The sequence below is a fragment of the Osmerus mordax genome, chromosome 18 (assembly GCF_038355195.1).
Source record: "Osmerus mordax isolate fOsmMor3 chromosome 18, fOsmMor3.pri, whole genome shotgun sequence".
Taxonomy (NCBI): Eukaryota; Metazoa; Chordata; class Actinopteri; order Osmeriformes; family Osmeridae; genus Osmerus; species Osmerus mordax.
In genome coordinates this window covers 8,342,497-8,370,114 of record NC_090067.1, presented here as the reverse complement: position 1 = coordinate 8,370,114, position 27,618 = coordinate 8,342,497, and the positions used below count along the sequence as shown (strand labels likewise).

Genomic DNA, 27,618 nt, shown 5'->3' with positions numbered 1-27,618 from the left:
CGGGGCACGGAAAAAGAATGGATCTTTTAAAAAGGTTAAAAAGAGGTAATCCCGTTGCCGTGGACGCCTTGGGCCAAAGGCCGCCTCACAGAGAGGAAGTGCGCTTGTGAGTGGCCACCTAGGCGGCACCACGGACGGGACAGCCCCGAGAGGCTTGGCAGGGGCACAAGCCAGGCGTTAAACTCCTAAGTGGACGTTACGACTGGCCTGGGCGGGAACTAAAGGTCGGGTCTTGACGGGTCCACATTTGAAGAAAGTACCTCGTTTGAGCTTGGGAACACTGTCAAGACTTAACCTCTCCGCCTCCGCCAGCTTATGCCTCCGGGTTTTACTGACATTTGTGTAGGAATCTTTAAAATATGTCTAGAGAGACTGGTACAATATTGCTAGCCTAAAAACAGTCTTACTAAATTCATATACATTGACCAAGAAAACTGACTTAATTTTTTTTTTCTCTTTCTCTCTCTTTAATAAATATGATTCTAACAAGTTTTTAGGACAATACTCTGGCATGCAGACGAGCAAAGTCAAAAATTATTTTAACTATAAAAAAAGACCCTAAAGAGCCAAGTCCACCAAATGCACATTCCCACTGATTGATACAAGCAAAAAAACAAGTACAGGAATACAAACGGTAGCAATAGCAAGAGCAGACCAACAGCCACATCAACAAGAAGAATTATAGCTTTTTTCCGCATTCGAAAACTGGATTTGGGTTAATATTGCTTTGCAATGTTAATATGTTCAAAACTGGAGTCATCAATACTTGCCCCCTAGTTAGGACCCCCACGCAGACAGCATTCCGTTGGAAAAAGTTGCTCCTCATGTGAACAGTTTTCCTTTTCATTCATTCTTCACGGATTTCAATAGTCTGTAAATTGTTACCACCTTGATATTTGCACCAAACTAATCCCACAGCTCTTATGAAGTAAAGAGTGAACAAGGGGACATGGAAAGGAACCCCTTCCTGTAACAGAGCGCTAGTCTAGCCAAACCCCTCCAGAAGGGGAAACGGGGCCCGAGCACCTAGCCAACCACTTCCTTTTCTCAGCTTTGATCCGAAACGTATTGCATGCTAAGCCTGGATCCTACCCCCCTTATCCCCACAGCCCATGCATCTCTGTGATAGGCCGGTGCTCACCCCTAAAGACCAACCCTCTCCCCATACTTCTCCGCTACTGGCTGTTACCTATTCCATGCTTTCCTCTCATAGGCTGGTGGCCTCGCACTGCTCGTCTCCTACAGGCCAGCGCCCACGCCCTCGGCAGGCAGGTGGGCTCAAACTCGTTCATAGCAAACCTGCTGCTTTACGGGTGGTTTATTACAAACGGGTTTTTCGCTGAGCTTTCCATCCTGCAGGGGCGTGCACGTCGCCCACCCATCCCTGTCACCCCCCCCCCCTCCCCCCCCCCAGCCTATAACCGCAACGAGAAGAGGTACAAGGTAACCCTGCCTGCACTACCGTAACCATAAAAAAAACAATCATAACAGTGGTGATAACCGCACCGATGATGGGACCTGGCCAGATGACCGGTAGTTCCAGACGGGGGCAGTGCTTATGCTTACTGTTAATTCATGTCTTGTTTGAATCCTTTCCTCTTAGATTAATAAAAAAACACTATAAGTAGAGATAGGTATACTTATTCAAATACACACAAACAGTTATAGAAATTTTTGTAGGTAAAAAAAAGAAATCATTGCCTATTGCATACCTCTGAAGCATTCAACTCCCTCAAATCCCAGTTTTCTACCAGCTTAGACTGTCAACAGCTTTCTCCTCAAACCGACACCCCGATGCCAACACTGCCCATTACATGGGTGCGCTGGCAAACATCTGCTTGACCAGTCGGGGTACCGTCCTGGAGAACACGATCAAGCCTTCCCACTAACACCAGATCTCACTACGGAACAACTGAGGAGGATGAGGGAGTTCAAACCTGACACACCTTGGGGCCCAAACCATGGCCAGAATGCTACCAAGTCCAGGAATCTCCGAACCCTGAACCCTCTCCTGCAGCTCCAAAACCTAGCCCTGATCTCCTTCCAACCTTCAGGTCCGCTGCCTTTCTGATAAACATAAAAAAATTACCATCATAGTACTAACAACAACTTCAACAACAACAACGATAAGAACGTCAACAACGGTAAAGTACTGCTCTAAACAAGTTTTAAGATCGCCACAGAACATTATTTTATATTAAACTCTTACAAATCTGTTTTGATGATTCTTATGTATAAATGCATAAAGGTTCGAGAGAGAGTGCCCTCTGTTGCTTCGCCTGGTGTGCTGGGTCAGTGCAATGAATTGGCCGGTGTGGCAAAGGAGACCTCAAAAAACGGACCTCGTGTTTCCTAACCCCCCCCCCCCCCCCACCCCCCACCCCACCCCCCCACTGAAAACCAGACGACTAGCGCCTTACAAAGAAAAATTAAAAATACAAAAACAAAAAGCTACTGCTACTCCCCACTCCCCTAACCAGGATCATTGCCACCTCCTCACACCAACAGAGGGTTAAGGATGGACCAAGCAGATCCGCTCTTTCCCCTCACACAGACGTCAAGGCCAGTTAGACGGCGCCCTGTCTGTGCAAAGCTCTCGGCCATTCAACAGGTTCCAATGCCTGGCCAAACACACAGGCCAGACCACGGTTACTACTGCTACACATACACCCACCAGCCTCGGAGAGAGGCCTGGAGAGTTCATCTGTTGCTTTTATAGATGTAAATATTTATATGTATATTATATATGTAATGTGTGAATATAAAAACATCAAATCTGAGGCATTTACAGCAGTTATCTCCTTGATTTCCCTTTACAATTCAGTGGCCTGCCATGACACACACACACACACACACACACGTATATACACAAAACAAACGCACCACACACACACACACTTATTCTTTCGCTAAAATGGGAGAAGAAGAGTAATGGGCGTGGACACCCAGGTCACCTCGCTTGTAAAAGACCGAAAAAGAGAAAAGGTTAAAACACGGTCATAAAAAGAAAAAAAATCTAAAAAGGTCACTGCCCCTTTTCCCGCCCCCCCCCCCACCCCAACTTCATCCTCATGCAGTGCCCCAACACCCCAACCCAAGACCTTGTGACAGATTTCGCCCCAAAAGGGCTTTGAGGTAAAGTAGAGTCCTGCTTAGCTGGGAGAGCTAAAGAGCTGCCCTGGCGGTTAGCGCCAGTCCGCCCCGCGCTCAGTGTATATTACAAAAACAAACAAAAATAGACATTCAAAACCGAAATAAATGATCGATAACTCAATAGAAATGGCTCAACTGTGTAAGTGTGGGGATTTTACTCTGCGCAGTGGCGACCCAGGCGGGTCCTGTACTGCCTGCTTTTGCTGGTAGAAGGCGACTTGATTGTGGGAACGCCAAACGTTGTTTGTTTCCCACCCCCGAGTGGGAAGTGGGGAGGACAACGAGGCCGAATTCCACTGGCTTCTCGTCGCTCAGGTGCAGATCAAGACGCAAGGAAGAGAGAGAGAGAGAGACTGGCAAAAAAACAGAGACAGAGAGAGAGAGGATAGAGAGGAAGTTGCGCTGTCCCTGCTGGTGTGGTTCAAGCGAAGTACATGGTGTGCTGGGTGTCATAGTGAATCTGGACAGCCTTGGCCAGGGCCTGGGGATCCCGGCCGTTACTCTGCCCTGACACATGGCTGCCCTCCGCACTGGAGGGGGGGGGGGGAGACAGAAAGAGAGGGGATGGTTTTAAACTCAGTCGACACCAAGAAACAGACACCAAAATGAACAACCCTACCCAAGACATTCGGCCTATGGTGTCGTTACATTCCCGTGTGTTGAGGAAAACGTTCCCTCTGAGACCTCGTCTCGACCGCTCACCTGTCGTGGTCTTTGTCCACCAGGTGGTAGCGGGCGCGGAAGGCCACCAGGCGGGCGTAGTAGGCTGGCGCAGGGATGGAGACGGAGCGTGTGCAGCGGACGTAGGTGTGGCACAGCTGGTAGGTCAGCAGCTGGAGCTCGTCTGCCGTGAAGCAGTTGTCGTCCCACAGGACGTGGTAGTGGGAGGGCCGACTGGTGCCCTGTGTGTGTGTGTGTGTGGGGGGGGGGGGAGATTTCAACAATTTCTTGACTGCCACATGATTGAAATCAGTCATCTGTAAGCGGTGTGCATGTGCCCACACATTGTGTGTGTGTGTGTGTGTGTTTGTGAATGTGTGCGTGTGCGTGGCTTGCACTCACCTGGATCCCAGCATGGCTGCACAGGTAGAAGTCAAACTCAGAGGGATGTGTGATGGTGCTGTCCACTGTGGTGCCGGCCGGAACGTTGCCACTCTTGCCCACCTGCAGGGGGCGATAGATGTTCAGACCCGCTCTTACAACAAAAACAACACGAGCCTGGGACCAGTAGCCATTTGAGACCAATGGGACACCAGTACTTACTCTCTCAGCCTTGTCGGAGCAGAAGAGGCGGGTGTGGTGGCGTTTCTGCACCACGATGTAGGTGATGCCCGGTCTGTAGTCCTCCTCCAGACTGATACACGCCTTCCTGATGGCTATCAGCTCTGGCCAAGCCACCTGGACACAGGCAATGAATCACAGTTTAGCGTTCACCAACTGCTCACCAACTGCTCAGCCAATGAAGCCAGATGAGGAGAATTCAAATGAAACAGTTCAATTCTCCAACTGAAGAGCAGGGTGGTAGTGCTCCCGCCAGAACTGAACTCCCGGGTGGCCCACCTGTTTCATCTGGCCCTCCGACACTCCTCCTCGGTAGTAAATGATCCGTGTGGGCTTGAAGCGGGTGGACTTGTAGAACTGAATGAGCAGCTCTCTCACCATGTTGGTCAGGTCCTGGATCACCTGGTATGGACATGGGGACTGTCAACATGTAGGCGTGCACGCATTCATGTTGACCCCTGGCCATGGGCCAGAGTGTGACGCATGTCTTAATTCCACCTGTGCCCCCAAAATCAAAAGAAAAATTCTACCAATGAACTCCTAAGCCAATCGGATAATGAACTAATCAATCAGCCTACTTCCTGGCTGTAAAGCTGCTCCTGGGACAGGTCCTGGCGGGAGGTTTGCACCCGCACGGTGGCACAGTAGCGGCTGGGATGGCCATCCATGCTGCCCACCACCGCTGCGATGGACGGCTTCTTACCGTCACCCGCCGGGGGGTGGGTAACGTCAGCGCCCAGGAAGATGACGGGCTGCTGGAACACGGAGGGCCTGGGGGAAGGAGTGGGCGGATGGATACAGTTCAAAGGATGGTGAGGGAGAGAGAGAGGGAGGGAGGGAGAGTTGGAGAAAAAGTGGAGGGGGAAGATGGATGTGTGGAGGTGGATATAAAAATTTAAGCGTAGCCTCAGTTGGTTCCTTCAAGATTCGTACAACTAGACCCCCCCCCCCCCCCCCCCCCCTCCCGCGCAAAAAACTGAAGGCCCCCCCCTCACCTCTGATGGGGAACGAGGACGTTGTTGATGCCCCCCAGTTTGGCGTTGATCTTGAGGCAGAGGTTGGAGAGGGTCTGGGGGGAGGTCTTCACCACATTCTTCACCTGGACACACTGGGTGGCCATGCCCAGCAGAGTGTCTCCTACACGCTTCACCTCCGCTGGAGAAAGAGAAACACACACAGGTCGCGTTCATTTCTAATCAATTAAGTGATCATTAATTGAAGCTGAAGTATCATAGAACCACAACAATGAAACTGATGAAAGCCAAGCAGAAACAAACAGTCCTTTTCTCTTACCGTAGACAGGCGTTTTGCCGGGCAGGATGACCACAATGAGCTGTAGGCCAACATAGGACATCTTGAGGTGTTTGAACATGGGCTCCACGCTGTCTGCCCCCTGGGCATACTTGCAGAAGCAGGGCTGGCCCTGGATGGGCATGCCAGCGTCCTTAGAGATCTTACGCAGCTGATCTGTGAAACTCCTTGGAGAGAGGGTGAGGGCGGGGGGGGGGGGGGGGGGGGTTAAGAGAAACTTTAAAAGCCTTTTCTTAACCATCGACATCTGGAGATCAAGTCACCATTCTTCAATCTTCAATCGAAGGATCTCAAAAAGACCAGAAGAGAGGGCATTGAGACGCGCCCGACAGAACAGATCAGAGAATGCTGTACCGGCATGAAAGGACGTGGACAGCTAGGTTAGAGAGACTCACTTGAGCAGGTCTTCTCTGCACTGTTTCTGCGGGGCGAAGCAGGCCACAGCCCACACCTTGATCTCGATGCCGGCGTAGAACTGCTTCCCCCTCATGTCCCACACGCCCTGGTTGGGCGTGGCCACCGTCTTATTCTGCGGAGAGAGTCCCTACACTCTTAGTGAACCCCCCGGTTTGACCAGCCGACACAGTAGATACTAGATAGTACCATACACACCCTCCTTGTACATCCCAATGCGTACGTTTCTGCTGTTAAAGACCGTATCACGTCATTTTGAGTAGGAACACATGATTTGAATCTTCAGGGGCCATTTTGACGGCCTGTGACTATGTCATGATGGCAATAAACATTCATCTTGAAGAATATGGCCTTTGTCTTTAGCCATATATTAAAAGAATCATGCGTATGAATATATGATATACAGCATGAACACAGTGCAGGATGGCATATCTGAGATCGTATGTATTAAATACAAAAACTAAATTGAGAGCTGCTTTTCTCCTGGGGCTGTAATTCACAAATACAGCCCTAGATCTCACCAAATGATTATCATTATCATCGTGTGCACAGATGCTTTCTCTTCCCCCCCCCCCGCATTTCAGAGGACAACAATAATACTCCACTTCCCAGCATGCAACAAACACTCAAGATATACTTCTTTCAGATAAAAGTTCAAAAGATTCCTACTTGGTGTTTATGTATACTTATGGTGACAGAGGATCTAATCCTCGTGTTAGCTGGACAGCTCATCGTTTGGCCATCTTAAGAACATTGTAAATCCCAAACTGATCCCCAACCCCTAACCCATGAGCGAGTGCACATCCCAGGATTGGAAGAATCAGCATGGTTGCCAGTAGGGCATGAGGCAGTCAGCTTCACCTATGCTTAGATCAGGTGGGATTTTCTCCGGTCCATCCAATCACTTTTGGGCCTGTATTCATCGTGCTTCTCAGATTAAGACTACTAATCTGGCATGAGGTCCGTTTAATTTAATTTGAAAAGAAACAAGATCATTCCTAGTACACTCCTACGTTGAGACAATGAGGGACACAGGTCCTGGTGTACTCTTGAGGGTGATTAGCACTAGCTAGGAGATGATTTGGCACTAAGGGGTTGAATCTCAACGGTCTTTCAACGCTTACTCCTCTACTTTGCTTTATTCTTAAAAGACAAGGAAGGCTAATTGACTTAAAGCTACTACAACACGAGGAACGAAGGATGCTAAGAACGGCTCTAAGCATTACCACTAACACACACACACACACACACACACACACACACACACACGGCTTCCGTACCTAGCCAGTCCCCCTGGTACTCACCCTGCCACAGTCCCTTCCGGTGTCGGTGCTGACCCGGCCCCCATACTGCAGCATGGGTGCTGGGAGCACACGGCCTGTCACCTCCGTCATGTCGTTGTGGACCACGATGCCAAACTCCTTCAGGTAGGGGTCCGGACCACCCACCATGCTGTTGCTTTTGACCTGGGGGACAGAGATTGGTGGTTAGACGTCGGACAGTTCCGAAATATTTTTTTTCTTTAATTATTTTTATTTATTTTTTAAAGGTCGAGAGCATCCTAGACTGTTCATTTTTTTTTTTTACTTATGTTGCAGTTACACACCGGCTTTTAGAGGCCACTCTCACTCACCAGTCGGCTGATTTCTTCCTGTCTGTCGGGAGCGGAGCGAGCGGTGGCTTTGATCATGGTGGACGTCTGGTTGTCTGTTAGTTTCTTGATGCAGCGCTGCCCTGCCACAATATTACAAACCTGGAAGAAAGGGACATTGCATGACTAATATGCCACAGCTGTCATAACAAGGATACCTTTCCAAACTTGTTAGATATGACGGTAACTGAGTGTGTTGCATTCTGGGCATGCACGTTTCCGTCTCGTGTCTGGATGAGTGTGTTTATGTTTTTATGTGGAAGTGTGTGTGTGTTCCTGGCCTACACCCCACCCCACCCTCACCTCCAGGGGCAGATAAGTGTGCTTCTGTTCTTGCCCTACTTGCAGACAGGGTAGGTGGGGGTATTTGAGCTGCAGACTGTACTTCTGCTTGAAGTACTGCGCTACAGTGCACTCCATGGCTTGGCCGTTCTCTAGCTGCAGAGGGAACCTGCACATGGGGGAAAAAGATGCCATTCACCCAAAATACATGACTATATTGATAAGGCCCCAATCTTTAAAAGACAAACCTGCAGTATTGGAAACTACTTGTGGATTTCTTCAACAAGGTGTCCATTTATATTTTAGGGCTAGTAGGTTAAATATTCAGTAAGCTTGTGAGGAATTGAAGTTGTTTAAAACGGAGAGAGAACTTACGTTTGGTGGCTGGCAGGGCGACGTGTGACATTGCACACACGGTATTTCCTCTTCATCTGGCCACAGTGTGTGACCTCTACCTTCAGACCTGCTCACACACACGCGTACGTACACACACACACACACACACAGAAACATATTTCACAACGGGGGGGGTCGCATACACGTGAAACAGACATCTTGTGCATTATGAATGAAAACTGCTGCACCAGAACATCACTGTAACCATGCAGCATTTGCTCATTGACAATCCATCCTTCAGTAAGTGTTGTGTGCGTGTGCATGTGTATGTGTGTCTGTGTAGAAGCATGGCTTAAACATTGGTCTGACCTGCAGGTCCCCACCCACCTCGGATCTCCTTGGTGAACTTGACGCGTTGGGAGTCGGTGAGTGGCTTTGTCTGCTCGTTGATGTTTTGGATATCCAGGACCTCGCACATGAACTCTATGACTGGCTGGGCTCGGTAAAACGCTGTGGCTGAAACTGCAGGGAGGAGGTGGAAAAGAGCATGCATGTCACGACCACACAACATCAGCCAATCAGTATCAACCATCACTAGCATACACAACATATGGCTATGGGAATGCCCCCAAACCCGTTTGCATCCTCACAAACACACGCGCGCGCTCGTCTTACCATCGATGTTGAGCATCATGTTCCACATGGCAGGACGGACGGACTGGTGGAAGCCGAACCACACCTCCCGGCCTCCGCCCAGGGGGTGGTAGTAGCCCTCTGGGGGGGAAAAGAAGGAGCGGCCCACTGGGGTGTACCTGGAGGGAGAGAGACGTGCCGGGGACGCAAGTTAGACAACACAGCCTCTCAGAGCAGGTGTCCAAATGTACAGAGCGGAAGTCCAATACATCACTGGCTGACTAGAATTTCTGGGCCGGATCCAATTAATGATTCAGGTCTGAGTTCTGAAGCTGTATTGTCCAGTGGTCACTCAACTAAGCCGTCTGGTGTTTGTGTGAGCAACACACTGCTGGCTGGCTCGCCTATGCCGGCTTCATGGCCATTTAGCAATTCCACCAGTGCATTTAACTGCCAGCTCAAATGAGAGTTCAACAAAAACGGTTACACTGTCTGCATATGAAAGCCAGGCACAGAATAACACCAAGGACGCCTTGCATTTGAGGGTTCATATCACTGCTTGGGGCTCGTTCCGTACACAGACCACTGATGGAGCATGTATACTCGAGCTACGTATAAAATTGACATGTGGTGAAACCTCCCGGGCACGCGTGTTGGTACCTCATGGAAGGCAGGTGGCGTGTGATGACGTCCAGGGCCTGCACGGAGTCCTCAGGGACCTCGTTCAGGTGTCCAGACAGGGCATCCAAGAGCATCTGCAGGCTCACCACTGACACCCACTGCAGAGACACTTTGAACGTCTGGTCCTTCCCCTCCCCAGGGAGGGTCACTTCCAGGTCCACCTGGGGGAGAGAGAGAAAGGGAGGGAGGGAGAGGAAGACAGGATGTCCTGATGTCAGATGAAAGTGGTTCTTTCTTGGAGATTTTTTTTTTTTTTTTTTTACATACAAACTAGTTTTCCCAAACTAGGACAGGATTTCAAGTGTGAAATTGGTTCCTCCTTCAGGGCTCTACGCCAACTTTTTTTTGCTGGAGCACATGTGCCCCCAAGTGAAAAAATGTAGGGGCACAGTCAGCTTCTGTTTAAACATTACATCATTATTACATTACATTTGCATTTAGTCATTTAGCAGACGCTCTTATTCAGAGCGAGCCACCTGACTCCACCTGACCTGACTTTTATTAGACTATTGAATGAATTACATAAAATTGACTGGAAACAGGATTGGTTATTTATTTATTCATTACATATTCATTTATTACTTTTTTGTATTCATTGTAACATTGTTTCAAACTGACTGGCTTGGCCAGGCTTTGTAGCATGGGAGTCTTGATCTTTTTTCAGCTGACAGCAAGTTTTCAGCACATTTAGAGGCATCAAACACTTCCACTGCCTCTATACTGATCCGAATGAGGTCATCTGTGGTGGATGGGTTCAAACTACTCATTAAACGGAAATGTAGTTTTTATGTTGTATTCGCACCGGTGTTCATGTGGGGTCGCAACTGCGCTCTTGGTTTTCAGCATTGCTTGCGGTAGGACAAAAGGGGACTCAGTTGGGGGGTTGATTTTGTTGACGGAAGCATTGTTTAAGTTTCTATTGTTGAACTTGTGTTTATTTTGGTATGTGTAGTGTTGGACGTTAGTTTGCCTAGTTCGATTGTTCACACTGAGTGTGAAGGTTAGCTAGCTAGATCGCTAGCCAGGCTGTTACAGCGCAGGACAGATGCAGTAGGCTATCGCAGGACAGATGCAGTAGGCTATCGCAGGACGCAGCCTATAAGGTTTATCCAAGTCACGATTAGTAGTTGAAATCTCTCTCAAAAAAAGAGGAATAGACGTTTCCCGTTGCAAATAATGGTTTGAGCATTTTCGGGTTCCTTCATCTCTTTTCACGTAACTGACAGCTGCAATAGGTTAAAAACATAGACTGTATGTCTATGGTTAAAACTCGCTCGCACCCGTGCGCCCAAATACTTTTCCATGCTTGCACACATCTATTTTTACTTGCATAAGCGAGTAGAATGGGCGCACTGTAGAGCCCTGTCCTTGTGTTGATGTAGTGTTGAGTCAATGGTGTGTGAGCGCTGGAGGTGTGCGCTCACCCTGTCTCTCCCTATGGGCAGGGGGTGAGCCGTGTACATGTTCCTCTTCCCATCATAGCCCGGCTGGCGGTCTCCAAAGATCTGCATCTTGAAGTGCCGTACCATGGTGTCCACCACCTCCCTGTGGAGGGCCAGAGAAGTATTGGTGAGAGACACTTCTAAATTGTAACATTTGAACAAGCAAGTTTATGCCAGCCAATAAGTGTCTTACCGGTTGACCCTCCGAGGTCGTTTCTCAGGCTTGATGTCGATATCGTAGTGGTAGACATCAATCTTGGGAATCTGCACCTGGAAGTGGTTGGCCAGGAGGCGGATGGGCTTCCCCACCGTGCCCATGCCGGGTCGACGGGGAGGCTGGAAGAGGGAGGTGGGGGCAGGGGGGCCTGCAACAGTGAGAGAAACATTAGTTATGTTTAGGTGACAAGAGTGGATGAGAAACAGAAAAAAAATATTGCCGGTGTGTCATGTTTATTTTATTTTTTTATAATCAGTGGCTAAGCTAGCTAGATGAGGAAATCAATACAGGACAGATTTCAATACAAATAGATCTGATGGTTATCTGTCCAATCACACTGCGCCGCCTTCCCGCGTTAATTTAGAGGCCTCTATCATTTTGCCCAGTGACCCACAAAGGGTCAAGGGGGCAAGCAAAACAATGACCCTCAATTACCCGCCTCTCCACCCCTAACTCCACCCACGAGTATATTGGGGTGCACCCAGACAAAGGCCAGCATGAAGGAGACAGACAGCAGCAGGACCCGATACAGCGAGTGGGAGGGGGGGGGGGGCAGAGGAGACACTAGGATTACCATTACACACACACACACTTATAGCTACTATGCCCCACCCCATCTTTACAGTAATCCACTGATATCAATGATTTCTACAGTATATTTATTTTCTACATACACCCTCTCGTTCTCTGTCTCTCACTGAGGAACCTTATCTGTGAAGTCACAGATAAAAGAGACCTATCCTGTCTGTTAACTGACAAGCTACTACTTGAGGAACATTAGCAAACATAGATTTAAATTACACCAAAAAAAAGTACCCTGGCACATTTATGCAAGATATTGTAGAAACTAAGAGAAGGGAAGTCCTTGGCGCTTCATGATGACAGGGTAAATGATGGAAGGAGGGAGGGAGGGGGGATGCACACTGCTTTTGTCAATTGACAAGGGGGCTGCGGGGGTCCTGAACCCGATGCACCAACACGCTCCAGTTAGCAAACAACGTGGAAAAGAAGGACAACCGGGACCCTCCCTGCTTCTTAAAAACATGTTCCTCGCTTGCCCTCATCCACCCCTTGACAACCCAACCCCCACCGCCCCTTGTTCTCACCCCCTGTGAAGTACAACGACAGGACCTATGACAACAGCCCGGGGGTCCCCCACGAGCGTTTACGCATGTATGAGTTACAGGTTGGGTTCGGGAGACTCAACTCACAAGGAGCACAGTGAGGTTTGGTCACCCACTTTCACCAAAAACAGAGTGGGGAGGGTTCCAAATATAGCTCTCTCAGCTGCTACACTAGTAAGGTGGTGAGCGACTGAGTGGAGAGACGCAGAGAGAGAGCAACAGAGAGGGAGAGATAGAGAGAAGAGTGTAAGTGTGTGTCACCATGTGGAATGCCAGGACCCCTCCCTTTCCCACAAACCAGCACGTACCCCTCCTCCTCCTCTCCAACCCCCATTGAGGGGGTCTAGCGTGTCCAACTGGTACCTCTCAACTTGAGGTTAAAAAAGATGACATGCAACCCCACCCAGGTAAACCTGTGGCCCCCATTGACCCACTGTCTACTCACCCTCTTGTTCTTCTGAAATGGGCTGTGTCCATTCCCCTACATGACATAACATAAAACCCATTTTTATTTTCTACCAAGACATCTTTGTGAGGCATCAAAGAAGGCCAAAGAACGTTACAAACTAACTGGGCGACTTTAGCGCCTCGAATGGACACACAATACATTGTCGCCCAGATTGGGGAAATTCTATTTTGTCCATTTAAATTAGTTTGGTGAAAAATGGCCAAGAGGATTTGGCAGTTACATGAAGAACCAGTTGTAGTTCACAGGCTGCTGGAGTCAGGTGGCTGAGCGGTGAGGGAATCGGGCTAGTAATCCGAAGGTTGCCAGTTCGATTCCCGGTCATGCCAACTGACGTTGTGTCCTTGGGCAAGGCACTTCACCCTACTTGCCTCGGGGGAATGTCCCTGTACTGTGTCCCTGTAATGTAAGTCGCTCTGGATAAGAGCGTCTGCTAAATGACTAAATGTAATGTAATGTTGCATGGCTGCTTACCAAAACCTGCCATAAAAAACAAGGATGCTACAGGCCTATTTAGGTTGTTAAAATTGGCTTCTTCAACTCAGCCACAAAAAGATACTAGTTGTTGTCAAAGAAAGCATTTTACTTGTTTTCAAAAAGGAAGTGCAATCAATTAGTAGAGGATTTGAGGTTGTGTTATGCACACAAAGCTGTGGCCGATTCTGTCGCCACAATACATTATATATTTTATTCATTTATCAGATGCTTAATCCAAAGCAACGCACGAATAGTGCATTTGACCATTTATATATGAACTGGTGTAAAACCTCCTGGCATTTGAGATGTGGATTTCACCTAAGCATGTGTTATAAGGTCAAGTTTGTTTCTATCTGTTGGAGGGGGGAGAGAGAACTGCTATTGGCTACCATAGCTTGTGTACAATGGCATGATTTGGGGGATTAAGATGAAGAGAAGATGGAATGGGAGATTAGTCAATTATGACATTGAGACATGAGACTGGTTTTGTGATTTACAGGTGACTATTGCCCAATCAATGGATGATTGTACTGATGTTGAGTACAATATACTTCCAAAGCAAATGTAAACGTAATTCGCAGTGCAAGTTTTTTTTTGTCTGCAAATTGTGTCACTCGGTTTGCCAGCAAAAGCTCTGATTTAGAGCAGAGCTGTATATCTAAACTGCATCTGTGTAATTCTTTTTAATATATATATATACACACACACACATTACTGCTTTTGTGTTTATATCGAGTGAGGATGGACGCATCAGCTATAGCTTGCAAGACAGATCGATAAAAATACATTACATTCAAATGGCAGGCCAAGCTCCATTCTGTGCATGCACGAGCGCGTGTTGTCTGTTCTACTTCACAGGCAAAGCAACAAGGAATCAGTGGCGCGTAAAAATAATAGGTTAACACTGGAACGGTGATGGTTTGGTGTTCATCAGTCAAAACATAGTTGTTTGTTGTCAAAAAAATAAAATGTGACGTTTGTACAGCTATATTTTTTTCTTAGCCTGTTCGCTAGTTACATCGCTAGGATAGGGAAGCGAGCTCTCGAATGTCCGTAGACGAGTCAGTTAGCTTGCAACGTTAGCAGCTTCAGACTTCCACGTTATTTCATTGTATTAGTTTCTGATGTAGGCGACTTGTTATTCGTATCGGTGGCACTAATTCAATAAGAAATATACTTTTCTGATACAAAAAAAAACCTCGATAACGGAGTATAACAGACGTGATCAGCGTAAACACACGACACGGAAGAAACGTCCTGGTTAAATCCCCCCACACAATGCCGTCCAACCCTCTCAGCACGAGCACGGACATCAGAAAGAAAACAACTGTAAAAATGAACCAATTAGATTACCCTTATTTGTGTTTTCACGTAGCATACGCTTATTACACGGTACAATTACGGACATAATGTCTTAATTGTATTAATGTGTCAAACGGACTGGGCCCTGATATGATCGTTTGTTTTTCTGTGTCGTCGAGGCCTAGCAGGTTACAACCACGGCCCCCAGTAAAGCAATGCATTTGCGCATACACACTCCCAACACGGGCTATTTGTTTCATCCTCTTACCGGGTCCGAGCGCTTCCATGGCCGAGGGCTCTCTCTCCGTCTCTGTCCCGGCCTGGCGGCTCCGTACCGACACTGAAATTGGGGGCGGTATCTCGAAGCTTAGAGAGGCTAATTTAAGAAAGGGAATATATTCTTCGCTGTCCGGCTGTCTTGAGGATGCGTTGTCTTCTGAGTGATTTAAGGCAGATCCTGGGGATTTGTAAGTGAGCATGCGCGGGGAGGCGCAATTAAAGTGACAGACCAGTGTAATTCCATTGCTCAAGATGTGCCCCGACTTCAAGTTGAAACAGTATGCAATAATAGAAAATAATTTGAAGCAACGTCAAGTAAGTGCACATATGTGTATTTAGAGAATTGGTGCGCAAAGTCACCATGTTGGAAACATAAATAATGACATTCTTCATACGCTACAAACAAGTGTAGGCCTAATGCATGCAAAATGGCTTGGCAATATGTCAAAAAGAATGTAAACACATGTATTCATGTTTTGTATTGTCTTTGTGGCGGTGAGCTGATGGGCAGATTATAACAGTTTTGGGCATAAATAGGAGACTACACCTTTAATTCCGTTGCGCCTGCGTAACCAGACATGACAGCAGTGACAAAATGCACTCATCCCACCTCCTTGACTTTCCCATACATATGACAAAGCCATATACACAGTACACAGAAGAAATCCTATACTTTCTATGTTATATTGATGTCGGTGAAAATGGCGGTCTGTGACTTTTATGTAGTATCAGCCAATTAAAGATCTACTGGCACCACTACATTGATTTTTATATCAAATCAATGGGCTTTAGATAGGGTAATAAGGGATTTAATATTCTGTATTGAATTCCCACACTGCACCATTAAAATACAGCATTTAAGTTAACTTAGTTGTAGATTACGTGCAGTTAAATACATGCAGATATATGCACCTATCTGTCAATGGTTACGACATTTGACAGTTATCTGTACTAACAATTACTTTCCTCTGCAGCAGTGGCAGTGGTGATAGATGCTGATAAACTAAAAACATGACAACATCTTTTTTTTTACAATGTTGTTAATGTTGACATTTTAAGTAAGTTAAACAATGTCTGTGATATCAGGGGATGGTATTAAAAAACGTTTTACTGAAAATTCACAAAAAACGCTATAGTTTTCTGAATGACAAATACTTCATCGAAAGCACTTGCTGTCGATTATGTGTCATGTGAATAGACCAATCAAATGTTGTTACTTTATTTGAAGGCGGATTCTATTTAGCTTTTCAATCCAATAGAAAACCAGAACTAAACTGACTGACATTGGCAAGGATGTACCATCTGTGTCAGCGCGCGAATTATCAAAATTCCTTTCTGTGTTCTTCTGACACTGTTATAGAAGGAGCGGGAGGAAAATAAACCAATCGATAGTTATTTTAATATATAGAAATATTACCACAAGATACGTTTTTACGCATGTTATGTTTGGGAAGATTTAAGCCAACACGTCCTTGTCTCACCGTTTAAGAAAGATTTCGTTCTGCGTGTTCAAATCAGGCGGTCGAAGATGAGTCTCGTCTCCCAACCTGTAAGTTTTGCTAGCTTGCTAATCAAAGTTAATGTATGTGTATGTCAATGTATTTAAAACGGTTAATTAAACATTTTACAACAATCTCTTCCATAATCAGTACCGTGAAATGTTGATTGGACTTGCAAGTTAGCCTGCCTTAGTCTTGGAGTACTCTGATTAGAACAGGCGGGAGGCTAAGCTTGCGGCATCATTTTAATGCTACACAGCACAGCTGGTTGTTGATTGTGTTGGTTCTTTATTGAACGTTAATATGTATTTAAGCACAGTGATATGTTAAATGTACTGAGTTGTTGGCTAAATTTACGTCAAGAAAAATATACCGCAGGTTGGTTAATATTGAAGTATTTAGGAGCTAGTTTTTTGAGTGCCGCGCTAGCTAGCTAGCTAACAAAGTTCATTGTGTGTAGGCGCCACCATTTGGCAACCTAAACAACCAGCTAACCAGCCACTTTACAAGCAACTACTGTTTTACTAGCAATTAACAAGGGCCAAACAAATGCAAGCCTTGGTTTAAACAACTGACTGAACTTTTGATTCTAGTTGTCGTTGTCTGTTTAGTCTCGTCCTTCCAAACCATAGCAGCCTCGTAATAGGTTATCAATATCTAAACCCGAGCTAAACATAGTTAATCATGATGCTCCATCGAAATACTTTTTTTTCCCCCCCCAACAGGTTGTGGATCTCCCAGTGGTAGGCCAAATCGCAGAGAGTGACTCAGACAGTGGAATGGGCTCCCCAGTGGAGGAGATGATGGTGAAAGAAATGACTGAAAATATAAATTCTCTCCAAGGTGAAGGCACATGACAATAGTGCATTCTAAACTAAATACAGTCGAATAATGATATGTCAATTATGTTTTTAAACCCTAGCTGACTGTCAATGCAGGACTTAAAAGTTAGTTTACTGAATATATAATGATGTGCAAGTTCACTGCTGGCTAACCTAATCTATCTGCAATGTGTTATTGGTATGACCTTGTTACAGACGTCACTACATATGTATACCATTTCCCAATCGCATGTTTCTCAGATTCAGATGATGAGGTCACCATAAAACGACGGCCTCATTGTCGGAAGGCGCTAAGAGACAGTGACAGCGAGGAGGGGGAGGAGGAGCACGGAGCCGGGATGGTCGACGCTCTCATCCTATCAGCATCCAGTGGAGAAGACGTGCCTCCTGGGGAGGAAGAGGAGGAGGACAAAAGGGTCAAGAAAGGAGAGGTTAAGAGCAAGAGGATATCCCGGGCCCCCGTGGACAGTGATGAGAGCGAACCAGAAAAAGAGAGTAAGGAGGATACACCAAAGAGGGTGTTGAAAAAGAAAGGGAAGAAGAGAGAGAAGAGTCAGCGACACAAAGCAAAGGAAAAGAAGCACAGCAAGGCCGTGGAGCTTCTGAAGAAAAAAGAGAAAGCTGAGGTGAGTCGGCAATATAAAATGCTGGTCAAATAAATGTTTCAATACCAACCCAGTTGTTTGTTGATGGAATATATTTCCAATTTTATAGCACACTGAGTTCCACTGATGTACCGTCTTTGAAAGGTTTGTGTGGACTCGCCTCGTTCTGATTGCAGGAGGCCCCCATGCCCCGGGTGCTGAACGACAGCGGCTGTCTCCTTGGCGACCCTGACCTGTTTGACACGGGTCTGGAGGAGGAAGAGTCTCTGGATGCCATCAGAGCAGCGGTGAAGCAGAAGGTCAAAAAGCACAAGGTGAGTAGCAACTTGTGGTTGAAGGTAAAGATGTTCTTTAGGTAGGGAAGGAAGTGTGGTTGTTGGGGAGGTAGTATTCGGGGAGGTAATATTCAAATAGGACCATGATGGTTGAACACCTGATTTTCTCATTATTTTTTTAATATGTTGTCAGAAATTGTAATCTATCAAGCATTGCACAGTCAGTCGGTGAAGAAGTTAAGAAAGCTTTATTACTTGTGGCCAGCCCACAAGGAGACAAAACATCACACGCCATGGTGATACAAAGTTTGTCTGGTTCCCAAGTCGTCATGTACGACTATTTAAACATGTTGGTGAGAAGTCCCCTCCCCTGCATATCAGCTGTCAATGTGATTGATCCCAGAGGTAGAGTGTGCATAGGTCATGTGGGGAGAGGGTTCTCTGCTGACAAGAAATGCTAAGCCACCAGTATTTTCAGAAAATAACTAAATTTCTCCGACGTGATTAAATCTTTTTACCTTTCCTCAGGAAGCTCTTCTGGACGATGAACCAGAGAGTGGGGATGAAAAGGATGAACCCAAACCACAGAGACAAGTATGGCGTACATGTCTTTTAAAAAAAACTTTAATTTACTCCTCCCTTTTCTTACCGCATATCCAGATGAATGTATACATCTGACTTAAAGCTAATGCTGTCCTCCTGCCTCCTGTGTTTGGTGCTCTCAGGAGAGAAAGGCGGCAAGAGCCAGCAGGGAGGCCATAATGCTGCTCCACAGTGAGACCCAACGTCTAGTCAGAGGTTAGTCGTGTATTCTCCTCCTTCAAGTGAGACCCTTCAGTATTACAAGATTGGGGCCTGTTTAATGTACTTTTTTTTTGCCATTTCACAAGTCTGTATATCGTACATAATGCATTGTATCCTGTTCCTAGTTTAGTAATACGTGTGTGAGACATGTCTGTGCTCTCCTTCCTGGCAGAGTCGTCCCTGGGACTGCCCTACCACATGCCCGAGCCCAAGAGTCTCGACCAGTTCTTCAAGAGGAGAACCCGGCCAGAAGGACCCGCCATGGCGCTGCTGAAGTAAATATGCTCACTCAAGTTGATCCCCATCACAAACTGCTAGTATACACATTCAACTCTTCAAACTGCTCAAAACAGTTAAGACATTAACTGTTTCCTCTTTCTTTTGTATTTCTCAGATCTACCAAGTACCAGGATATGATACTGGAGACCACGCCAGCCCCTCCACCTTCCAACCCACCCAATGAGCCCCAACATGACCCTGCAGAGGATAACACCGTCCCCTCCTTCACCCAGGTCCAGACCCTACCTCAGCCATCTGCCACCTCCTCCCCACAGCAGGAGCACCATCCAAGGACAGGCGAGCCTGAGACGGGGGCCCCTGTCCTGGAAGTGGCGGAGATGCCCAAGACATCCCAGGTGGATCATACCAAGCCTGAATCCACAGAGACGGAGGCTGGGCTTCCAGTGCCAGGCCAGGTGGAAGCATCTCGTTCCCCGGCCAGGCTGGTGGAGACCGGGGCTGGGGATGTAGCGATGCCTGCTGCTGGTGCCATTGTGGAGGCTGTAGCTCAAGGTCACCACAGGTCCAGGAAGGACAGACTGGCCAGGCTGAGAGAGCTGGGGCTGGACCCACCACCCATCCCCAAACTGTGTCCAGACGAGGGGGCCTTTGTTAACCTGCTTGAGCCCCCCCAGCCAGTCAACCCAGGTAAGACTGAGAGCAGCCTTTATACTGAAGTATTAGGATTGGAATGATCAGGATAACATCCCAACCACAATTGGGGAAATTGGACAGTGGGAACAATTTCATTTCGAAGCGTACACCCTGTTCCTCAGTGGTTGATCTGTGTGTCCCCCATCCAGGTGTTGAGGCGTTGAAGGAGCGCTATTTCCGACACGTGCATCCTGTGGCCCGGCCTAAGGGAGAGCGCACCGTGCAGGTTGGTCTCATCCGCAAAGAGAGCACCCCCGCTGGCCAGGAGGAGCTGCGCTCGGATTCTGTCAGCGTCACCATCAAAGAGGAGGAGGAAGAGGCTGGGAAGGGTGCGTTCGATTAAGGGCCAAATGCCTCATGGGTGCATCATACGGGTGTACAGGGCTAACTTACGGAGGCTACCATGATTGGATGATCAGAGGCACTATACGAGCCAGGTTTGATGGAGCTGTTATCCTAAGCCCAGTCTCTCCTGCTTGTGTGTGCAGGTGAGAAGCTGGTGAGTCTGCAGTCTCGGCTGTGGAAGGCCATGGCCGTGAGAAGGCAGGAAGAGCGCACTCGCAAAGCCGCCCTCCGTCGCCTAGACAACGAGGAATGCGGCGAAGAGGAGGAGGAGGAAGAGATGACCGAGTCTGAGGGCGAAGAGGTAAGGGAGCGACTTTATGACTTATGAAGTGACGTACAGGTCGTGCATATAGAAAGCACAGCAGGAGCTCTGGGGTCAGAAGTATATAGTACTAACAATATTCCGATGGTCAGTGTCAAGGAACTGTGCGTGTTTACTAGCCACATTGCAAAGTAACTGCATCTCAGCTACCAGGCACGGTGATCAAAAAGAATACAGTACAACCATAACATCTCAATTACAGTAGCTAGGTAATTAAGGCATGGTGAACTAAACAAGAATACTATACAGCGCTCAATATCTCAATATGTAGGTGTTTTGTCCTGTGGGGTGATGCAGCTTCTGTCCTCTGTTCCCAGGGTGTGGATGAGCTGCTAGCGGGTGACGATGGTGAGGAGGAGCAGAGGCATGAAGATGAAGAGGGCGGGGCCAGGGATGTGAGAAGCCCCTCCCCGGGACTGAAAGGCCGCTCCCCTTTCCCCGAGCTGCACAACATGGACGGAACCCTCATGCTGTTCGCCGGCAGCTCCTGCTCTCGTACCGGGTCAGTGTGTATGTGTGTGTGAGCGAGAGACGGAGAGAGAGCTATATGTAAGTTGTAGATTTAGTAATAGGATTATACCATAATGTCTTGCACATCTTTCAAAGGAACAAGTCTTGCATCTACAACATTCAGAAAGTGTGTCCTTGGTGGGGCCTGTGATGAGCTGGGGGTTATTAATGTTGACCTGTGTTTCCTCTGATCCCAGGGATGGTGTGAGGAGGATGGGGTCTGGAGGTCAGGAGAGCGACACTAAGACGGGTCAGTAGACTGGCCTGGATCTGCTCTTTGACCCTTTCTGAAAGAAGGTCCCAAACCCAACTCGGATAGGAACTGATCCATGTTGAGAATCTCTGCCTTGCCAGCCGACAGCTTTCTGAATTGGTTCTCATCAGTGTCTCTGCTGCCGCCCCTTCCAGAGGAGGACGACTCTCTGTCTCTGGCCAAGGACAACAGCCACAACAGCAGCTTCGAGCTGGCCAGCTCCATGCTTCCGTCCTACCAGCCAGTCAGCCGGACCACGGCCCGAGGCGTCTCCGGCTACGCCACCTTCCGCTCCCCTTCGCCATGCCTCTTCAGACCCAGCTTCCTAGGCTCCGCCTCCAAGGTGAGCAGAACGCCAGTCCCAGAGCTGCTGTTAGCAGCGGCATAATCCAAATGTTTACATGTGTCCAATCGACTAAAACGCTAACCACTGCACCCCCCACCACAACCACTCCCCCCAGAGTTCAAGCAAGCTGTCTGAGCCCTCCCTGTCCATGCCCGTGGAGGACTCCCAGGACCTGTACGCGCCCCCGTCCCCTGGCGAGTCGGGCCCCCAGGGCCGCTTCTCCCTGGAGGAGGACACCCAGTCCCAGCTGCTGGACGCCGATGGCTTCCTCAACGTGGGGCCTCGGCACGGCGCGCCGCGCTCACACAAGCGCCAGCTCATACTGGACAGCCTGGACGAGAACGCCATGGACGCCAACATGGGCGAGCTGCTGGGCCTGTGCTCCGGGGGGTTCGGGGGGGGCAGTGGGAGGGCGGCGCTGGGGGGGGCGTCCCAGGAGAATGAGCTGCTGGGCCTGTGCTCCGGGGGGTTCGGGGGGGGCAGTGGGAGGGCGGCGCTGGGGGGGGCGTCCCAGGAGAATGAGCTGCTGGGCCTGTGCTCCGGGGGGTTCCCCACACAAGCTGGGGAAGAAGAGATGGAGGAGAGGAGGAAAGGAGCAGGGGAGGAGGAGATGGATCGAGAAATGGATCAACTGTTAGGGCTGTGCTCTGGGAGGTTTAACAGTCCAGGTGAGTGTGTGTGTGTGTGTAAACTCCCACGTCTGATTGACATAGGCAAAACGTTGTTGTGTTCACACATTTTCCTCCTTGTCTAGGTATGTCCCCTTTCAGACCTGTCTCCAGTCCTGCCAAGCTCACCTTTACAGCCGAGGACAGGTAGTCAAACCCAGTCCACAAACATGTAATCCAGCACCTGATTTGTCACATATAGCAATGTCTTAAACATATTTTTTACATAGATTTTTTAAAATATATTTATATCATGTTTTAGTGAGAAGAAGCTTGTTGATGAGGAGGAGGAGGAGGAAGATTGTGAGTTTCATCTGCTGTCTGATATGGAGAGCCAGAGTGAGCAGGTAAGACGGGTGTGTGTGCGGGGGGGGGGGGGGGGGGGGTAGAATTTCCATGAACACCAGGTAACCTGTTTTCCTTCAGGAGGACAGCGAGGATGAGGAGAAAGGAGAGGATGAGGAGAACGAGGTGGAGGAGGAAGAGAGGCAGGCTGTGTTTGCACCTCACAGAGTCAAAAAGAAGAAAATGTAAGTGAAACTGGAACTCTGACGGCACACGCGCACCTAGAGGCACTGTGCACTTCTGGTCCGTCTGGTTTTTGGCAGTTTTATATGTGCATTTATTTGCATGTCGCTTTGGAGAAAAGAGTCTGCTTAATCAAATGCAATGAAAGGGACGTCCTGTCGCTGGAAGGCCACCGTGGTGACACTTGGTTGTCCGTCCCCCCCCTCTCCCCAGTCGCATGGCAGAGTTTGTGGACTCTGAGGCGGAGCTGTCCGGCAGCGACGTGGGCAGTGACGACGAGGACGGGGCAGGAGGGAGCGAGTACGAGGAGGACGAGCTGCTGGACGAGCTGCCCTCTGATGAGGAGCTGCAAGACCAGGTCAACAAGATCCACATGTGAGTACCCACCCACAACACCCATGCTACTCACTTTACAACTGATGAACGCCATGTTTATTTACTGACTAGTTCTGTATCAGAATGGTTTGAGGATAGGCTCCACTGGTGGGATGGTAAGGGGTGCAGAGTTGTGCCTCCCCACAGGACATTAAGCCCCTCCTCCCCCTACAGGAAGCAGGTTCTTGATGATGACAAGCGGCGCCTGCGGCTGTACCAGGAGCGTTACCTCGCCGACGGCGACCTGCATTCAGACGGCCCCGGCCGAGCGCGCCGCTTCCGCTGGAAAAACATTGGTTAGTGTGTGTGTGTGTGTGTGTCGCGCATGTTCCAAACGTGCCATTTTGAAAAGCTGAATGCTGACCTCTCTGGGTGTCTCCTGTTCCAGATGAGGGTTTTGACTTGAGCGGGATGGGAGAGGAGGGGGAGGAAGAGGAGGATGAGGACGACGTGGACCAGGCAGAGCTGCAGAGGAGGAAGGAGAGGGTGGAGAGAGAGCAGTGGCTGAGAGAGCAGGTGTGCGCCTGTATGTGTGCGTGTGTGTATTTAGCATAAGAGTCAATCCCTCACTAATCTCAGTCCACTTTAACAGTCCAAGGTCAAGAAAGGAAGGGCATCCTGTGATGCTCATAACGATGAAGAGGACAACGAGGAGGAGGAGGAGATGGGAGAGGAGGACAGCCAGTTCATGAAGGTGGCCAAAAAGCTGACGGCCAAAAAACTACAGAAGAAAGGTGAGCATTGGTAGAACATGTAGCGTCTCCCATGAGGACGTAATCCTTGATCTCTCTCTAATCACCCCTCCACGGTGTTCCAGACATGCCTCTGGTCCCCCCGGCTGAGAAGAGTGCTCTGCTGTTGAATCCCTTCCAGAGGCCCTCCCAGCCCGCCCTGGTCAGTAGCCCTTCTCACGCCACAGACTCCACACAAACGCCCTCCATTCGCTCTGCGTCTAAAAAGCTCAGATTTCCTTCTCAGAAATGGATTGGCCTTCTCCGGGCGATTCTAATTTCAAGGCTGGAACTAACCTGGGTCATGGGTCTGTGTATGCTACAGCACCCCAAGACCGTGACTGTGCAGCCATGACCAAGCAAAATAACACATCCAGATTGAAAAGCGTTTGACCGTAAACCCTCCTGGCCTGTGCACCTCTAGATACGAGCTGTGTTAGTATCGGCGTCACCTTAACGTGGTCTGTTACCTGACCCTTGACCCCCCCCCCCTGTCGTCCATCCCAGGTGAGGAGGGGTTCGCTGCTGAGCCAGCCCCGCTCTGTGCTCCAGAAACTGGCTTCCATCTCCGAGGGGAACCCCATGGCCCCCCGCAGCACCAGGGGCTTCCTCTTCCAGACGCTGTCCCCCGAGAAGGAGGCCAGCTCTGACGCACCCAAGAAACAGGTGAGACACTAATAACCAGCTAATAACTCAACCATTAGTCCCTGAATAATATGAAAAATAATAAAGGCCTGGAAGTGCAGCAATTTTCCTTTCGCTGTTCGACAACAAGTAGCCTAAATATAGCCTGTGCCGTGTATGTCATGTGATGACAAAAGTGCAGAAACGCTCAGGACCGGCATGGGAAATGTGCTTCTAGTGGAAACAGCATTGTGTCCAAATGTAAACGTTGTGTAGCTTCACAGCCAGTGTGTCCTTGCCGTAAGGTGGTTGTATGTACTTGTACAAGCATTTCAGACCGTAAGGCACCGTTAGGCCACTAGGTGGTGCCAAAGATCCAGATCAGAGTCTCTTTCTTTGTCAGAAGCTCCATTTGGTGAGATGCTCCAGTCAGCCTTTTGTTTTTCGTCTTAAATCTTAATTGTATTTCTGATTTGATCTTCATAATACAAGGCAAATTGAGTTATAATTTTAATCGGATAGCCAAATTATTATTCTGAACCCATGACAGAGTTGCACACTTTTTCAGACAGATCCATTAAAATAACTAGGGATTTTTGTTATCAACAGTCTGTGACACACATGTAGTTTTTAAAGGTACCCTAACTGGGTCTTGTCTCCCTCACCCCAGGTGAAGAAGCGAGGGCCAGTAGAGAACCTGACCCCGGCAGCCAAGCGTCCCTGCAGAGGGATCCCAGCCCTGCAGCAGGCCAAACCTCCCAGGAGCATCTTCTCCTTCCTGGAGAACTAAGCTTCTTTGCTGTGACACACACACACACACACACCCAGGTGCCAATAACCACTGCTGGATCATCTTTCACTCACACTAGTATACCACACACATTCTGTCACAAACAGGCAATGTCTAGTGTGTATTCATTCATCATATCTGTTGAGTTTGAAATTGGCAGTTCATTCGCAGGCATCATCTGGGTTTTTTTTAACTCAAATTGAATATTTGATACATATCCAGGAAATGTTTCATCATGTAAATAGAATTGTTGAAGATTTTTTTTATACAGTGTATATATATATATATATATAATTGATTTTGAATGTATTTGTAAATTAAAGTGTATTTTAAGATTTATTTATTTATTTTTTTTATGTATTTTAAGGCTACAGAGCAAACCGATGTAGCCTTGTGATGGTATTCTGCTCTCATCTTGAATCAGGGATAATTGCCTAAATTAGCCTAAAGGATTTTATTCCACTACCAAATTTGAGTTCACTTATCCAGAGTTGGACTTGGAGCCTTTTGTTACCAAAGCTACTTGATAAGATTTCTCTTTGCTCCTTGGGGTTCTTCCTCCATAGAATAATAAAATAACATGGTTAAGGTTATAATAAGCTTTCCTTAAGATAATCTGATATTATTCCCTTGATTTGTAATACCAGCCCTGAGATTTGGCTGCGGGTACTAAAAATGTAGTCCTCATTAATTTAAGACCAATTATTGCAGTATTAGCTTATAGCGCCTTTGATTTTGGACTTGCCCACCAACCTGTGTGAGCCTGTTCTGTTCTTGGTACACAATATGAAGCTTCCACCTTCTGACCACTACCTGGCGCATGACTCTCCACTCCTTGGTTATCATTTATAATTGCTGTTTAGACTAATGCATTGATAAGTGGCTAATAATAATGGCTCATTAGGGATACTTGTAATGACCCCTTTTATCTCCCCATCTCATTAAGCTGAGGTGATTAGGAGCAGGTCCTGGGGTTACCAGGGGCACCAGGCCTCATTATACTTCATTAGGAGGCAGGGACCAGGGCTGGAATGAACCCCATGGTTAGCCTTCTCTAGCTTTAGGCACAGACACACACACTGACTTAATCCTTGCTTTGTTTATTCAATCATAACATTCCCCAACTCCCAATGCACTGTTTTCCCCCACCCCCCATGCACTTGAAAGCAAGCGTGAAGGTTACGCATTTTGGCAATGGACTGACCACCAAATATCTAGAGGACAAACGCTATTTTTTTTTTTATTCCAACGATCGGAGGCTAGAATAATTGAGCATGGATACACGAACTCTTGTGCTTCTCTATAATACACCCGAAGGGAGAGTGTGTGAGAGAAAGGTATAAGAAGGGGATTTGTTTTTTATTTAGCATGTCTGGGCCGATTTGACTGTTGCTGAGAGAGAAGGGCTTGAGGTCCACTTTAGTTTTCTTTACAGTGCATGCCGCTATGCATCTCTGCGTGGTGGCTTGACAGTCTAGCCATGGGTTAGCTGCCCTCAGCCACTGTCACAGTTAGACCTGGTGCAGGGTGAGACGTGAAGCTGAACTGAGAGAAGTGGGTCATAACTGCAGGCTGTGTAAAAATCTAACAAGGTCTCATTCACAAGGTAAGTCGTGCTCTTTTTTAATGTCTTTGAGAAGAGGGTGGTTCGGAGTTGGAAGAAGCCTACACATATCTTTTTTTATTTTTTTTACACCCTTAGGGATCCTCGTGGATGACCGTGGGTGTCTGAACATCATCTCCATCTGTGTCTGTCTTAGTCCCTCTGTGAATGTGCCTTTTTGTGCACGCGGGCCTTCTCGGTGGTAGCCTATCGTGCTCCGTATCAATGTCCTCAACGCGGTTCTTGTTCGGGTTGGAAGATGGAGATGATTTTGCATGTGACGGGGCCGCAGGCGGCCGCAGTGTTTGATGTATTTTTCATGTGCTTAGGCTACTATTGAACGATGGGGAGGAGGCGGGAAACAGCCTCGAGGTGCGGCACTTGAATGGGGATGTTGTTGAAGTGGAAAGGAGAGATGAGGAGGGAGCGAGGGGCGGAGGAGACGAGGGGGACGCGCGCATTTCACCCGCCAGCGACTAGGATGTCAGGGGATGGGGAGGGAGTACACTTGTAAAG

At 48.0% G+C, this 27,618-nt stretch overlaps 2 protein-coding genes across 8 annotated transcripts; one reads left to right on the top strand and one right to left on the bottom strand.

Annotated features, from left to right (window-relative positions):
- Window positions 1-3,094: 3,094 nt before the first annotated feature.
- ago4 (argonaute RISC component 4) lies at window positions 3,095-15,193 on the bottom strand. 7 transcript variants are annotated; one of them, XM_067255306.1, is made up of 20 exons: window positions 15,039-15,193; window positions 12,971-13,006; window positions 11,378-11,549; window positions 11,167-11,287; window positions 9,722-9,903; window positions 9,104-9,240; window positions 8,798-8,950; window positions 8,468-8,555; window positions 8,114-8,261; window positions 7,793-7,912; window positions 7,464-7,625; window positions 6,141-6,289; window positions 5,728-5,912; window positions 5,430-5,589; window positions 5,013-5,205; window positions 4,714-4,836; window positions 4,417-4,551; window positions 4,216-4,317; window positions 3,856-4,055; window positions 3,095-3,683 (listed from the first exon to the last, which is right to left on the bottom strand). In XM_067255306.1, exons 1-20 carry the CDS (start codon window positions 15,055-15,057, stop codon window positions 3,575-3,577), a joined length of 2,694 nt encoding a protein of 897 aa, XP_067111407.1. In that variant the 5' UTR covers window positions 15,058-15,193; the 3' UTR covers window positions 3,095-3,574. The 7 variants fall into 7 exon arrangements, with proteins under 7 accessions (XP_067111407.1, XP_067111408.1, XP_067111409.1 ...); XM_067255307.1 differs by having other exon boundaries at window positions 6,141-6,274; XM_067255308.1 differs by having other exon boundaries at window positions 8,816-8,950.
- Window positions 15,194-16,551: 1,358 nt separating this feature from the next.
- LOC136962316 (claspin) lies at window positions 16,552-25,768 on the top strand. The gene is made up of 25 exons (XM_067256049.1): window positions 16,552-16,598; window positions 17,274-17,391; window positions 17,631-18,016; window positions 18,172-18,309; window positions 18,799-18,864; window positions 18,996-19,068; window positions 19,247-19,349; window positions 19,469-20,001; window positions 20,157-20,336; window positions 20,496-20,653; window positions 20,992-21,176; window positions 21,382-21,434; window positions 21,593-21,780; window positions 21,899-22,212; window positions 22,273-22,451; window positions 22,538-22,598; window positions 22,714-22,798; window positions 22,878-22,981; window positions 23,193-23,354; window positions 23,529-23,650; window positions 23,743-23,870; window positions 23,947-24,088; window positions 24,172-24,248; window positions 24,593-24,751; window positions 25,380-25,768. Exons 1-25 carry the CDS (start codon window positions 16,578-16,580, stop codon window positions 25,497-25,499), a joined length of 3,855 nt encoding a protein of 1,284 aa, XP_067112150.1. The 5' UTR covers window positions 16,552-16,577; the 3' UTR covers window positions 25,500-25,768.
- The last annotated feature ends 1,850 nt before the right edge of the window (window positions 25,769-27,618 follow it).

What these genes read in the sequence shown, in the direction of transcription:
- ago4 (XM_067255306.1), bottom strand. An exon ending in CGCCCTGCCAGCCACCAAAC is followed by an intron (nt 8,262 to 8,467) that starts GTAAGTTCTCTC and finishes CCCCATGTGCAG; the next exon opens with GTTCCCTCTGCAGCTAGAGA. An exon ending in GTGGACAAAGACCACGACAG is followed by an intron (nt 3,684 to 3,855) that starts GTGAGCGGTCGA and finishes CCCCCCCTCCAG; the next exon opens with TGCGGAGGGCAGCCATGTGT.
- LOC136962316 (XM_067256049.1), top strand. Translation starts at nt 16,578, where the DNA reads ATGAGTCTCGTCTCCCAACCT. An exon ending in GGAGGAAGAGGCTGGGAAGG is followed by an intron (nt 20,337 to 20,495) that starts GTGCGTTCGATT and finishes TTGTGTGTGCAG; the next exon opens with GTGAGAAGCTGGTGAGTCTG. An exon ending in GGCCCTCCCAGCCCGCCCTG is followed by an intron (nt 24,249 to 24,592) that starts GTCAGTAGCCCT and finishes CGTCCATCCCAG; the next exon opens with GTGAGGAGGGGTTCGCTGCT.